Below are 14,463 nucleotides of genomic sequence, written 5' to 3'. Positions count from 1 at the left end.
GGGAGCGACGGCCCCGCCGCGAGCGCCCTCAGCCCCACCGCCCTAACGGTCCCAGCGGGCCCCGAGTCCCCGCCGGACCTGGAGCTGTTCCTGCCACTGGGGTCCATGCCCGAAAAGGTGGTCGTGGTGGTCATGGCGGCAGGGAGGGAGGAGGTGGGCGAAGGGGAAAGGGCTCCGCTGAGAGGCCAGCGGGGAGCGACGGTCCCGGGAACGCAGCACCGGCCCACTGCCCGCTCGCCTTCCTGCTGCCGGTGACAACTGCAGCCGCCGCCCGCACCGGCCGCCCGCTTTATACGCGCCTTCAGGCCCGCCCCCTAGCGGCCGTCTTATTGGACGGTTCAAACCCGATCACGAGTTCCTATTCGACCGCGCCCTGTCACTCTGCCCTTTGGCCCGCCTCACCATCTATTCTGAGGCGCCTTGCCTCATCCGTAAAAGCTCATTGGTAAAGCAATACGTCTGCTCTGCGGTGATTGGCTGTACCTGGGCGGCGGCGCCCTTTGTTGATGATTGGCGGAAGGGCTGTCGTTCACATCAGCTGAGCTGTGATTGGCTTAACCACCCCTGAGGCGAGACAAAAGTCTCCCTGGCGTCTCCCTCGTGAGGGGAGGCTGCGCTGTGAAGAGAGCCCAGGCGAGGGGGAGGCCGCACCACCCCACCCACCGCCCTTCCTCGACAAACACCCCTTCGTGCCCCACCTGCCCCCACAGCCGCCCCCAAGGACCTCACCTCAAGTACCATCGGGCCAGTGACACCCATCCCTCACACTCCTCTTGGCCATCCCCACCAAGGACCTCCTGCTCCTTCACGCTTATCACCGTGCTGGGAGGTGGCCTGGTCCATGCCAGCCTTGAAGTTGCCTCAGAGCACATCATGGCACACCACCGAAGTACGTGGATGAACAACAGAGAGGCCCTCAAGGCATGGGGTGCCTGCACAAGGCTGCTGTGGCATTAGAGGTTGACTCCAACGAGGATGGGGAAATCTCCAATGGCCTGCACAGAGAGGCAGGGCTGCTGCAGCAACGCTGTCATCTCAGAGCAGAGCAGATGGTGCAATATCAGACAATTCTGGAGCAGTGGATTATTATGTTAAAATTAGGTCTGAGTCCCAGAACATCTATGGTGGTGGAGTACAAAGCCCAGCAGCACTGCTTCAATATCAGACAATTCTGGAGCAGTGGATTATTACGTTAAAATTAGGTTTGAGTCCCAGAACATCTATGGTGGGTGGAGTACAAAGCCCAGCAGCACTGCTCACCTGTGTCTTAAAAGCAGGAGGCTGCACGCTTTTGTGCTCTTCCACCCAGTGCCAGCACAAAACTCATACAGCACGTAATTTAAATCACCAGATGTTGGCTGTTGACCTATCTGTCAAACACACCTTTGATTTGATCACTGGGAGCTTCCTGAACTCCCTGAAACTTTCAGATACACAGATGCTTCCTTGATCACCACAACTTTTACTCCAGAATTAATGCATCAGGACCTCCCACTCCAAATGTTATTTTAATTAGTACTGGCATAAAGGGGGAAGAAGCAGGAAAGAAAACTCCTATCTGCTCTATCCATCCCTCCCAGTTTGCACTAATAACAGCCCTTAATACCCCCAAACCCACTTTTTCTCTAGAAAATGCTTCTTTTGGGCCTGGAAAACACAAGCTTGCTTTGTGCTACTTCACACTATATACAACATGAGGTCAAGTGTCTGAATTATCACCAGCCTTAATTATTAAGACAGCTCAGGAAAGAGCTGAACTGCTGAAACACAAGCAGAGCCACAGTATTTTATTTTTTCTATTCCAGAATCTATAAAAAAATCTTGTTTAAAAAAAAAAAAACCCAACAAAAAACAACAAAACCCCAACCACTATTTAGGTCCCCAGGGAATGCTCGGTCACATCACATCTTTGTAGAGATAGATTAAAGGGAAATTTTAAGTAACATGACACAGTTTTAATTCTATTATCCCTTAGGCTTGGGCATTAAGAAGTCGGATGATACCTACTTGCATACAGGTAAGCATCTGCTCTCTTGGGAACTTTCAAAAGTATTTTGTCATCTAAATGCTTTTTATTCAAACCCACAGGATTTGACTCTTAAATTTGTACCCCTGAGACATACAGAGCCATTTTTTAAAGTCAAGATGAAGAAAAACCTGTTCCCTCTGACAAAGCTAGTTTTAACACGCAGCTTTAAAATTCTAAACCTTCACTATTTCCAAGGGACCCCACTCATCTCTCAGACAGCCCTGACTGCAGGATAGGCTTTAAATAAAAGCTGCTTTGCTGGTTATTTACCCACAAGAAGATGAAGGGGTTTAGGAAGACGACTACAGAAACTGGGCTTTACAATCCTTCCCAAGATGATGACATTTGACCAGAACCATTCTCAGCAGCTGTTTCAAAAACTCAGGCACCAAACCATTCCACCTGTTGTTGAAATTCAACTGGGAATGAATGCAAAAAGCATCTGGAAGTCTGAACAAGACTCCAGCAAATGCAAGGGTTAGGCAAGAAGAGAGACCATTGGTTTGAGAAAAGCCTCAGCTTGGTCACCCTCCCATGACCAGGAGTTTCTTCTTCACACCAGTCTATTTATGGCAGTCACAATGAGCTTGCTTTCATTCCAAGCACGTCGTACAAAAAAGCAGTTTTGACTCAGTCTTGGCTTCTCTTCTTCCCTCAATTCATTCACATCCAAAGGTAAAAAGTAAGCTAATAAATAATCCTTGTTAAAGCTGGATTTGCAGCTGCCGAAGACATTCACATCTGAAGTGATGCATGGTGGAAATTCAGTGTAAGACTGGTATCCTACAGATTCAACAGTTCGTCCTAACAAGCAGATGCTATAGTTTGCAAGAGTTGTGAAAGTTGCTCTGATGCCTCTCTATACATCTTCAGGTAAAGTTCCTAACAGCAAGTTACTGTTTGGCAAGGAAGCTTGAATTGCAGTGTCCAGACTCCTCAAAAGCTGCAGAGATGTAGTTCTGAATAACAGAAAAAGCAGGGCAGCCAATTCATGCTGCTGTTCTTGTCTGGGCATCCGGCGTTACCAAGCCTGGCAGCATACTCCAAAGCATCGTTCCTTAGTGGAAAAAAAGGCAAGTATCACTGGAAGGGGAAGTCAGCGTCCTGACAAGAGTCCTCAAAGAGCTCCTTTCATTCCACTTTTGTCTTGTCCAAGTTTGCTTAAACTGTGAAGTTTTCTTAATCAAGTGACCCTTCAAGAGCCTTTGCAGGGCATCGGACGTGCTTTAATGAGATCTATGGACTGGATGCTAAAGGAAGGGATCTAAGCCACCAAAACCAGCACAAAATTCAACACAAAGGGTGTCCTTTGCATCCATGTCCCCCCAGAGAATATTCCTTTCCTAAGCAACAACAATCTATTTACTATTTATTTGGCCTTCCACAGGCTTAGTCTTTGCCTGGCGCTCTGAAGTCCTCCTCATCTAAGGATTAATTAATTGTCAAAACCTACAGCTCTCCCCACAGTCCCCATTCCCACTGCAGTCCCTCGCCAGCTCATAAACTTTTGTTGCCTTTCAACAGCACCCCACTGACCCTCACAACTTCTGGAATAGAACCACAGAATTGTTTAGGTTGGAAAAGATTTTTAAGATCATCAAGCCCAACCGTTACCCTAACCCTGCCATCCCACCACTAAACCATGTCCCTAGGCTGTCATCTCTGCTGACAGCGAGCCACTCCTTTCATAGCACCACCAACCCTACTTGATCCCTCCTGCACAAGCTGAAATTCTTCAGGAGAGGAAAACTCGTCCCCTCAAAGGGACTCAAACAATTTCATGAATACCAGCTGGGCATCCCAGCATCTCCATGTTAGAGTAAGCCCATTAGTCCCATGCTACTAGTGAAGAAACCAGAAAACCTCTAATTAAGCATCTTGAAGGCCAAGCAAAAACTGCAAATGGCGATCAAAACCCAGTCTTCCATATGTTCCTCCTCACACTCCTACATCCTAACCGCCAGGGAGAAGTGTTGTACTACCAATTCACTCTGACACCAGGTACAAAAAAGCAAGATAAATTAGAAGATTAAATTATTCGCCATGTGAACACATTCAGTTTGGCAACTGATTAACAGCCAGAATAAACAAACCTCAATCCAGAGAATGAAATGTGTTAGATTACAGTGGCAATATAATTAAGAGAATTCACATTATTTAAATACTTTGATTGTCTTTTATTACTCCACAACAGTCCACCACACCAGCTGATACAAGTGTACTGAGAAGTGGCCACGATCTAGATTTCTAATAAAAATCCTTCAATTTATTATTCACTTTCAATTTAATAGATGATGATCAAGGAAGCATCTAGTTTTTCATTTTTGGCTTTGAAAACAAATTGCTATTCCTTAGAAATTCAATTCTTTCCAACTGGCTGAAGCAGAGACAGTATTATTTCTTTGAGCCAGTCACATTATACCTTTTCATTAATGTTGCAGTAACGGTCACAATAGAATCAGTATCCAACAGGCACAACGACAGCACTTACATTGCATTGTCTGCCTCGGAAGTAATGAAGTGAAGGAACTAAAAAGGAATATTCTTGCAAGAAAAGAATCTGGCTTTGACCGTAACCCTTGCAGAGATGCTGTATCTGTTTTGATATTGTAGTTATCCTGCAGCAGCAATTATCTTCATACCACTTCAGGGATTTTTTCTTTTGTTGAGAACACCTCCACAGGCCAGTACAAGAATCTCTCTCACATTACCACTTGGAGTATTTCCTTACACTCTTGGCAGTTTAGCATATTCCATTTCAGAACAACCTTGCACTCTCAGAACCCCTTCTGAACCAGCATCTCAGGCCACTTGATCCTCACAAGACCCCTATTCAATGGGTATTATCCCCATTGCGCAGATAAACCAGGGCACTGATTTTCAGATGTTAACAAAGGGTCCTACCAAAACCAGCTGTGCCTTCAATCTGTACATGAATAGAAACGCCTTGCTTCAGGTGCCTGCAAATCAATTTTGGTTACATCTTTTAAAATAACTAGTAGTATCCATTCCACCACTGAAACTGAAACCATTTGAGGGACTAAAGACCTAGCACACGCTGAAGGCAAGGTCTTACCATCCACAAGAACTCGCTAGAGTATCGTATCCAATTATGACTTACTCCATTCTCTTTCATTTAAAAACCATGAGAGGAATATTAACTAAATTGCACGGCAATCACTTTAGAATACATTATTTGAGACTTGTGGGTAATAATATAATTTGCCCAGGCTCTTGAAAAATCTCAGCTGTTTAATAAACATGAAAAACTTACCTCCCACTTAGTGTGACAAGACCTTTTTGCCCAGTTTTCCTTTATCCTCCAATACTGGGACTTCCAGTAGTCCATTAGGCTACCAGTGTTAATATGCAAACTGTTAAAAATCAAGCCAGGCCAAACAGCTAAAGGAACTCCAAATAATTTGATCCAAATTGTTTATACCTCTGTATTCATAGCACTTCTGAATCATCACCCCTAGCAGTAGCTTTCCTAGCGAAGATGAAGTCACAGCAAAACCACTTAGGCCCCAGCAAACAGGAATCAACAGGTAAATTCTCTAAGCAGCAGAGGAGCAGTACTGACAAGAAACAAGTTCTGTTGTAAGGAGAGTATTTGCAAGACCATGCGAGAAGAGTTCTAAAGAATTAGTTTTAAAAAAAAAAAAAAAAAAAAAAACAGGTTAGTATTTCTGTATCGCTGCATACACAAATGTGTGTCAGAACGTGCCAGTCCACTTAATTTCCTGGATTAATGGAAGTTAAATGTTTGAAGCTCTTAAGGAACCAAGTCACTTAAGATCTTTGGGAGTTTCTTAATTTTTATCTAATCAAAAAACATCCCTCAGAAAAGAAAAGACCATTTTATCACTTTTTGATTGCGGTTACCATCTTACATAAACGCCATTCAGCACCGTTAGAGGAAATATTTCAGAAATATGAGCAAGCTCAGGTGAGCAGCAGAAAGAGTTAGAAACGGAGACATTTAGGAGATCAATGCCTCTTCATTTTTTTAATAGCCTATTGCTAAATACTAGAGGAAGTTTCAATTTATGCTGAAGTAAGGAGTATTTCCAAAGCTCTCGCATCCATTCAAAGGTACAAAAGCCTATGTTTTTCAGTTTTGTACAGGTGAATTTTGGTAAGCTAATAGAAATTCATGTTAAATGGTCTCACTTTATTAACGGAACATTATGTTACAAGAATCCTGCACATAAGTTCATGACAGATGAAGTACCACTCTACTACTGCAGGAAATTAAGACATTGTTTTTGAAAGCATGCTGTTTAGTACCTGTCACTTGACTTTTATTGCCTCAGGAAAGAAAAAATAGCAGGCAAGATACAACAGGGAGTTTTGAGCTTCACAGTCTTAAGTTGGGCTGAAAAAAAAAAAGCTGTATTTAAGGAGATTCTTCAGAAACTAAAGCAAGTCCAAACATGTTTTTTGGCCAAACAAGATAAAGACAGCTTTCTCCTGGGAAAAGTCTTGGCATGCCATCAAATTGAAAGAGTTTCATACACTGTTATCAGCAGCATAGCCAGGTTGAAAGCCAGAGATTCTAAAGCTGAAGAGCAATGTATTCCATGTCTAACCTATGAAAGGTATTGACATATATTCCCCCACCCACCCTTTTTTTTTTCCAAACAAGTTTTTTTCCAGGCCTCTGTGAGTTTGGATATGAAAACATTTGTTCACAAGAGGGAATTCCAACCTTGCACTACACCATAGAAGTCTACAAGATACATACCAGAGTAAGAAATAAACTGCTTAGCAGTAGAATTTTCTAGAACTAAACCAATGGCATACAGTAAATTACATTCTTCAGCTACACAGTCAAAAGCAACTGCAAAACCAGATGCTGTTTTTCTTGTATCTCCATTAGATGCAATTAATGTAATATCAAATGCATTAAAATTGTGACAGAAGTCAAACATATCACTGTCCATCAGCTAAATGCTCACACCCATCAACTTGCCACAAAGTTAAAGCATTTCCAGATCCAGCAGGCACAGGCCTAGCACGTAATGATCACCTCTTGAATTAACTATTACAAAAACTACCAACAAAAAGCGAGCTCTGCTAACAAGTTAACACCTAAAAGACCATTAACTTACTGCAAAGACTACAAAGTATTAGGACACTCCTCAGACATCAGAGAATGCTTTGGGTTGGCTGAGTAGACAGGTGTGCAATCTTTCACAAACATCCAGGGATTTCACCACAACCTCTAAATTTCCTCATGAGAAAACTCAAAAGCCAACAGCCTTGTGGACAAGGCCCACAAAAACCATTGTCACTAGCTCCCTTCGTTATTTCAAGCCCCTTCCCCTTTCAAGCAGAAACACCACAGTGGTAAAGCAGAGCTTGGAATCTCCACCACCATAGCTAAATACACCCAAAACCAGAACTTAATTTTTTATTTTTGCTTTACATTTCCAAGCGTCTCCCATTTGACACCATGGTAAACTGATAATGAAATTATTTGCTCTTTTTAAGTTAATGTTTACATCAAAAAGCATTCAAGTACAGTTTTAAATAAGCTACTGTAACCACAACATTGATGATTCTATTAAAGACTGACCAAAGAGCTCAACTCAAAGGCGTAAGTAGTCCACTATTTTGCAATTTGCCTTATCAAACATTTTTGGCTTAGCAGAACATACAGCAGCCCCCCCTCCCTGCCCAAATAAACAAACAAACAAAAAAACCCCACCCCAAAACTGACTTCTATTTCCAGTTCAACTACTCACTGAGAGGTCTCAAGGAAGCCTTTCATTTTCCAACAGTCTTCTGACTGTAAAAGAGGGATTATGCTTACTTACCGCATAGAAAGCTGAGAACTGAGAAGCATAAAGCGCTGCATAGAAAGAAACAGAAATGCTGAGTACTATTACTCCACAGAAAAATTAAGAAAACTGGTTATTTTAAACAAGAAGTTTATTTAAACAACGAGACGCTTTACTTGAAGGGAAAACTATCTAGGATTTTTTTTTTTTTTTTAAGATTCATTTACCCCTACTTAGACAGAGATTGCTCTACATGTAACAGCTACGTACAAAAAAGTTATAAAATTGTCCTTGGTTTTACAATGATAAAAGAAAAACATTGAAATTATCCAATCAAACAAGGTATGCAAGGTTTTTGTTTTTAAACAGTGAGAGCAAAATAACTTACTGGAATATAAAGATAAAAGTAGAAGGAGCATGCCACTAACGGAGAAAGGGGCATTTTCACAGAACCAGTTTGTTTTCCCACCCCACTCCATTAAATGTTGATCAAAACATACCATTGGCCATTTAGTTAAAAAAAATATGCATTATGTCTGTGCACATACACCAGTTACCTTATGTACAATAGAAGGAATAGGAAAAAAATCAGAGAGAGAAGAGAGAAAACTATACTGCAGTAGTCAGGATGTGGCTGAACCAAGTCTCATTTTTCTAATTGTGAATGTGTTGCTTGTGGGAGCACAGTTCTGGAGAGGAAAGTCGCCGGTTCTTTTTTGTGTGTTTGTTTTTTGTTGGGTTTTTTTGTTTGTTTGTTTAATTTTTTTTTTAGTAAACTCCTCCTGTTTGCTGCTGGAACACATCAATTGTATCTTCATCCTCCATTTCCAACTATAGCAGAAAAGAGAAAAAAGGCTTTCAACTCTTCTCAGATATCTACTGTAGCCTGGTTTGTTCTTACATTTCCTATCTTCACATTTACTTTTTATGCAACTTAACCAGACCAGCCCCACTCCCCTCAATCATCACCGCTTTGTACATTAACATACTTCACCATAACTCAAAAGCAAAGAAATTCCATGGAAAAAAAATGCCAGTTGATAGCTGTTGTCCTAGAATGAATTCTAGAATGTAACTTCAGGGTGCATTGTATGACTCCTATGGAAAAAAATCAGCATTCATAGTATTTTAATTCTGTTGCCTACTTTGCCATTGAATCTTCTTTCTCCTATTTACCTCCACAGTTTACCTCAGAACATTGCCACAATTCCACTTTGCTGTTGTTGTTCAAATGTGCAAATTGCTTCAGCTACAGCACTAAAGAAAGCAAACTGTAATTAAGGCCCCTAGACCAACCAGGCAGCAAAACCAAGCATCAGCAAGCACAAAATAATTAAAAACACTTTACATGGTCAACAACGTAACAAACTGCCAATGAGGAACAGCAATACTTCATTAACATAATTAGCTTTTTTCACCATAATTTTTACAGTTGATATTCCTGGGATGTTAATGTTACCAACTGATAAAATCTGTACCAAAACTGAAGGAGTTGCTATAACTGATATAAGTTGTATTTCTAAAAGAGTCTCAATTTCTGCTCCAGGAAATCAAACTGGTCTATGGCATTTACTGCAGCTATAAATAGACCAATCCTTAGCTTCAGCATAACATGGATGGAGAGAAAAGCACCCTGTTGCCTCAATTATCAATATTCCAAGTTAAAAAGTTGCATAGATTGTGGCCATAAGAGGCACATTCTTTGGAGAAACTGCTCAGAAAATACAGATCTACTATAAACCTTATAAAAACAAGAGTCCCTTATTTCGTGACAAGTGGTTCTGAAAAGCACATAAAACTGTATCACTTGGAAAGGCCCATTAAACGCAGCTACATGGAGCAGTGCAGAAAAATACTCAAGTCACAGTGAACCATTCTGTACCTGGAATGGCCTTTGTTTTAACCAGTTACAGACAGAAAACCCAAACTTCACAGTATTAATTTTATATCACTGAAACAGAGCTTCAGATTACAAGTAACAGAAAATTACTTTTGTATTACAAATGCAAGTTTGCCAACAGGATCTCTGATTAACATCCTGGCAAGCTTGTGTAAAAAAATAAAGCCATTGCCTCAGGAAAAACTTAATTCTTATCAATTCTACCGTGACTCAATAAAGTGACAGTTTTACAAGACCCACCATCTGTATACTGTACTTCATTTTCTTATTTTATTACTACAGTGATACAGACTTATTATCCAAAACACTAAAGAAATCTTTGATTCAATTTCCAATAATTCTAAACTAGTTACAACAAAACATCAAGTTCTATCACTAATATATACAATTACACAAGTATTTTCTATGAAACAGAAGCATCAACTGCAGCAAATTTCCAATACAGTTCTTTAGTTGGGCTGCTGTTGTTTACCTGTGCAGGTGTGTCTGTTTCATTGATTGGCTGCCCATCGAACCGGAATCTGATTTGCCTCATTGACAATCCCTGGACAAAGAGAAGTAACACAAAGGGAAGTGAGTCTCATGTAGAAGTACTCACTAGTTTCTCTTGAACTCATGACTAGAGTTGCAGCACGATCATTAAAAGCCACCATTCATAATGCAAGATATAGCTTGCATACTCCCCTCCTGCACTGACTTTAAGGCATTTCACTACAAATCCTTGCAATCTGTTTTGTATTAAAAATTTCACTGTGCCCAACAACTAAGAGAAGCAACAGTGCCCCCACTGACTGTAAGTTAAAATAAAGCAATTTCTAGTACACAAGTCTTACCCCAAAGGCCAAGATTTTTAGTGCTTTTTAATAATAATTCACTTGAAAATTAGATGCAACACTTCAGGTAACAAACATCAAGGAGCAGCATTCAATATTCCTTTCTGATCTTCCCCAAAAGAAAGGTATTCTAAAAATATTTTTTTCTAGAAATGCAACCACCATCTATTAGTCTGCAGCAGCAAAGAGTAGTCGATGGCAACTTTTTGACTTTGAATTCCTATTAACAAGAAATCAGTGGAACCAAGTTTTTCCATGCTTGTTCCACAGCTGGAACTTTCAAAAAACCTAACAGAATCTTCAACTTCCAGAAGCTACTCAACAGTATTTCAGACCAGCATTTCTACCACCCAATGGTCATTTTGGTGACCTCTTCCATCTCCAGAAGACTACTTCTCATTCTCGCTTGAGCCAACAGGTTTAAAAAGATAATTAAAGAGCAACAATCCCTTCTACTAATAACATAAGCTTCAAATTCCCAGGTTAGTTTTCAAAGGTATTCTACAGTAAACTACGTTCTGCAAAGGAAGATGAATAAAGTTTGAGGATACAACCAGAACCAAGGACCTTGGTGTCTACTTCCTTCCCAGTTCTCTCTAGCCTCTCTACAGAGTATCTAAAAAGAAGTCTAGTTGGTTTTGAAATAAATCTAGTGCATTGCACGGCACTGCTCCGGCATCTCTGAATTAGAAAAGCTTTCATTTAGCCATGCAAGAGCAGATATAAACACACAGAAGACAACTTAACATAGTAATTATTTTTGAGAAGTTGACTTGTCAGGAAGAGTGTTTTGATAAAGAATATGAGTAAAATTTTTGGTAAGACTTTACAGTTCACAGCAAAATACCTTCTCTAGCGTGGCTATGATTTTGCACTCAGAACATCATCTTGTTTAAGAAAACCATGTGACTAAATGTCATGGCAGCAACACATTTTTGCACAGCAACATTTGGTTTGAGCCATTTTCACCAACATTGCGTTTCTTAAAATATGTGTTTCCTATTCCAAAAGTGGTTGGTTTTTTGCATGTTCCTGACAACTATGAGCTGAATAAATGCTAGCTGAAAAGATACTGAAAAACTGTACCTTGGTGAGGGAAGTATCCACAAAAATTAAGCATGTCCCATGGATGATTTTTTCCCCGCTTACAGTAATTGCAAATAAGTCTTGATCTTCTAAACATATCATTCAAGGTTTAGTAACTTCCATTTTAGGTCTACTACATGCAATACTGGATTTTCATTCTTTAAAGCTGCTAAACTCCCTACTATATGCACCTTCCACCTCTCCAAAATTAAACCTAAAGACCACAGCTTAAGGATTTTAAGATTGGGTAGGAATCCTAGTTCCTAGTCAGGAACACACACAAAATATAAAATTTTAGAGACACACAGAACACATGCTTCTAAACATAGTTTGAGAAGTAAGCATCTAAGAAATTAAATTTTAAGACAAGTCTATCTCCACAGAAATATCCTTTGGATACCTACCAGCTTAAAACTGAAATCAGAATTTTTTTTTCCCTCCAATTGACATCTGGGGCTTTTTGCCGTTTCGGTGGTGTTGATGTTTTTTGGTGGGTGTTTTTTTTGCCCCCCCCCCCCCCCTTTTTTTTTTTTCTTTTTTACAGCAGAGTAGAAATTTAGGTGAAAAGTTTTAGAATCTTACTTCTGTTTGTTTCCAAGTAACTGAAGTATGAATGGTACTTCTAAAATCATCTTTCCAAAAGTTATAACTGCACTTTATGTTTGGAAAAAGTAATAAACAGTGATTTGCATAATATAACATGGATTTGTATAACAGAACTAGGAAAAATGAGCTCACAGCTTCAAACATTCATGAAATCATCCCCAGAACACCCATACAAGAACATATTCACTTGTCAGTAACAGCTGATTTTCCCTGTCTTTATTCATATCACTATCCTATGGCGGCAAAGGGGTTTTACCGCTCTGTATGTGACTTACAAGGCTTTTTTTCTTAGTGTAAAATAGTTACCTCAATATTTTATACTGATTTTATTGTATTTGATGGTATCACAGAATATTTGTGTTTAAAAAAAACAAAGCCTTCCCCAATTCCAAACACGTATGTAGAGATGGAACTTTCTAAAGGCAGTCAGTCACTAAAAAATCATGGACAGCAGAGACAAGATTTTCCTAATCAAAAGTTTCAGAACAAAATGTTAAATAGCTCTACTCTTACACAGGTGTTTTAAAAACTTGCAATAGCTGCCTGCAACCTAGTAGGCTGGCTACAGTTGCCACCATACTAGCAAAATCCATTTTTTTTGGTCCCTCAGAGGATTAATTTGACAGCTAGGCCACAAGAGGAAAAACAAAACTCATCACTAAATGCACAAGCTCCTTCTGAAGGTAGACATGAGACACCTTTAAACCCTGAAATACTCACTGACATTCTGTCATCTCAATACAATAATAGTAAGCTAATAAATCTGAAGCCTATGACCAGAGCATGAAGTTACTCAGAGTTATAAAAATACCTCTGATTATCATTCAACTCTCCATCCTAAGTTATTACCACAGGTTCCTAACCCACCCTTTCCATACTGATATTTTTGAGCAGTAGAGTAACAGTTGCCTCCCAACAGCCTACACGTATAATGCAGATTCCACAAAGATAACAACCAATTTTTACTTCACCCGTTTCCTGTCACAGCCCTGTCAGTCCACTCTGTAACAGATCCTAAGAACAATACAATTTCCACAACACAATTAATTTCTGGTAAGTCTTTATCATTTGGCATATTTACATAGTTTTAAGACTTTACTCTCTTCATCTATCTCTATGGAGATCACCTTTCCCCCAGACACCATTCTCCTGATGATCATACAAGAGCCATACCTGTCGTTCACAATAGGCTTTCATTAGTTTACTAAGTGGTGTATGCCTCTTAATCTTAAACTGCACCACAGACCCATCTTGCCCTGCCACCTTCAGATTAATGTGGTCATTGTTTTCAGTCTTCACTCCTTCCTGTTGAGGAAATAAAAGAAAAAAAAAAAAACAAAAACACAACACTTTTTAAAAGGTATGAAACAAGAAGTTAACATTTTACCAAAGTGCAACAGGTCATTAAAAAGGAGGAAATAAAGATACTATAGCTGTTTACCAACCTGAAACTTTGAATTAGGAAATAAAGGTCAGTACTTTTTATTTGGGGAAAAAAAAAGCCACATATACACACAAAAAAAAACCCCAAACCCTACTAATATTAGTTGTCATTCTCGAGATTGGTTAATGTGCAAAGTAGCAATGAAGAGTTACAGCCAGATGTTTTACAACAAATTAAAAAAAATTGTTTCTACCAAGGGCACAATAATATGCATCACTACTGTTCCAAATGAAAGGAATAGTGTTATTTATGCTATAACTATGATCTCAACCACTAGCAAGTCTCTTTCTTACTGTATCTCAAACTTTTTCCTAGCAGTTGAGGAACTTCTGAAGAAAACTTCAAGATACTTTAACGGGCAGTATTTGAAAAGGTGGCAAAAACTGAGAAGAACCAAGCTTTCTCCTTCAGAAAACATTTAAGAAAAAACCCTCCTTAATAAGCAGTACAATCCTCTCGCTTCCATTAGAAGCCACAGGCAGAAATCGCAAAGAACCAACTTTCAGCTCCGTTGGTCCTTGTTCTGATCCAGAGTATCACGGGAGAGGCAAAGAGAAGATTCAAGACTACCCAGATCCGAGGCAGCGCCCGCTCCTGAGGTACCCAGCAGCACTTTCATCTTTGTTTTCTTTAGGAGAAGCGTCGAGGGGGTCGGATGGCCCCGGCCGGGGTGCGGGTCCCCGCCATGTGACAGATCCCCGCACGCCGCGCTCCAGGCCACGGCCCCACACACCGGCCCGCCGCCCTTTATCATTTTCTGGCGCCTTCAAACTCAGTTT

General features: G+C 40.3%; 2 protein-coding genes across 3 annotated transcripts in view; both read right to left on the bottom strand.

Moving 5' to 3' along the window:
- JPT1 (Jupiter microtubule associated homolog 1) overlaps window positions 1-367 on the bottom strand; it is an 11,769-nt gene extending 11,402 nt beyond the window's left edge. The window contains exon 1 of one of the 2 annotated variants that reach the window (XM_035893317.1): window positions 79-367. In XM_035893317.1, the coding sequence (XP_035749210.1) occupies window positions 79-134 (56 nt within the window). In that variant the 5' untranslated portion in view covers window positions 135-367. The remainder of the gene's footprint in view (window positions 1-78) is intronic. The other variant, XM_009637846.2, reaches the window with a different exon arrangement.
- Window positions 368-7,735: 7,368 nt separating this feature from the next.
- SUMO2 (small ubiquitin like modifier 2) overlaps window positions 7,736-14,463 on the bottom strand; it is a 10,912-nt gene continuing 4,184 nt past the window's right edge. The window contains exons 3-5 of the mRNA XM_035893373.1: window positions 13,414-13,545; window positions 10,188-10,259; window positions 7,736-8,646 (exon numbers count right to left, since the gene is read on the bottom strand). Coding sequence (XP_035749266.1) covers window positions 8,584-8,646; window positions 10,188-10,259; window positions 13,414-13,545 — 267 coding nt within the window. The 3' untranslated portion in view covers window positions 7,736-8,583. The remainder of the gene's footprint in view (window positions 8,647-10,187; window positions 10,260-13,413; window positions 13,546-14,463) is intronic.

This window comes from Egretta garzetta, unplaced genomic scaffold (genome assembly GCF_000687185.1).
Source record: "Egretta garzetta isolate BGI_Z169 unplaced genomic scaffold, ASM68718v1 scaffold34, whole genome shotgun sequence".
In the NCBI taxonomy this organism is placed as follows: Eukaryota; Metazoa; Chordata; class Aves; order Pelecaniformes; family Ardeidae; genus Egretta; species Egretta garzetta.
The sequence above is the reverse complement of the archived record's forward strand: the minus strand, read 5'-3'. Positions and strand labels throughout refer to the sequence as shown.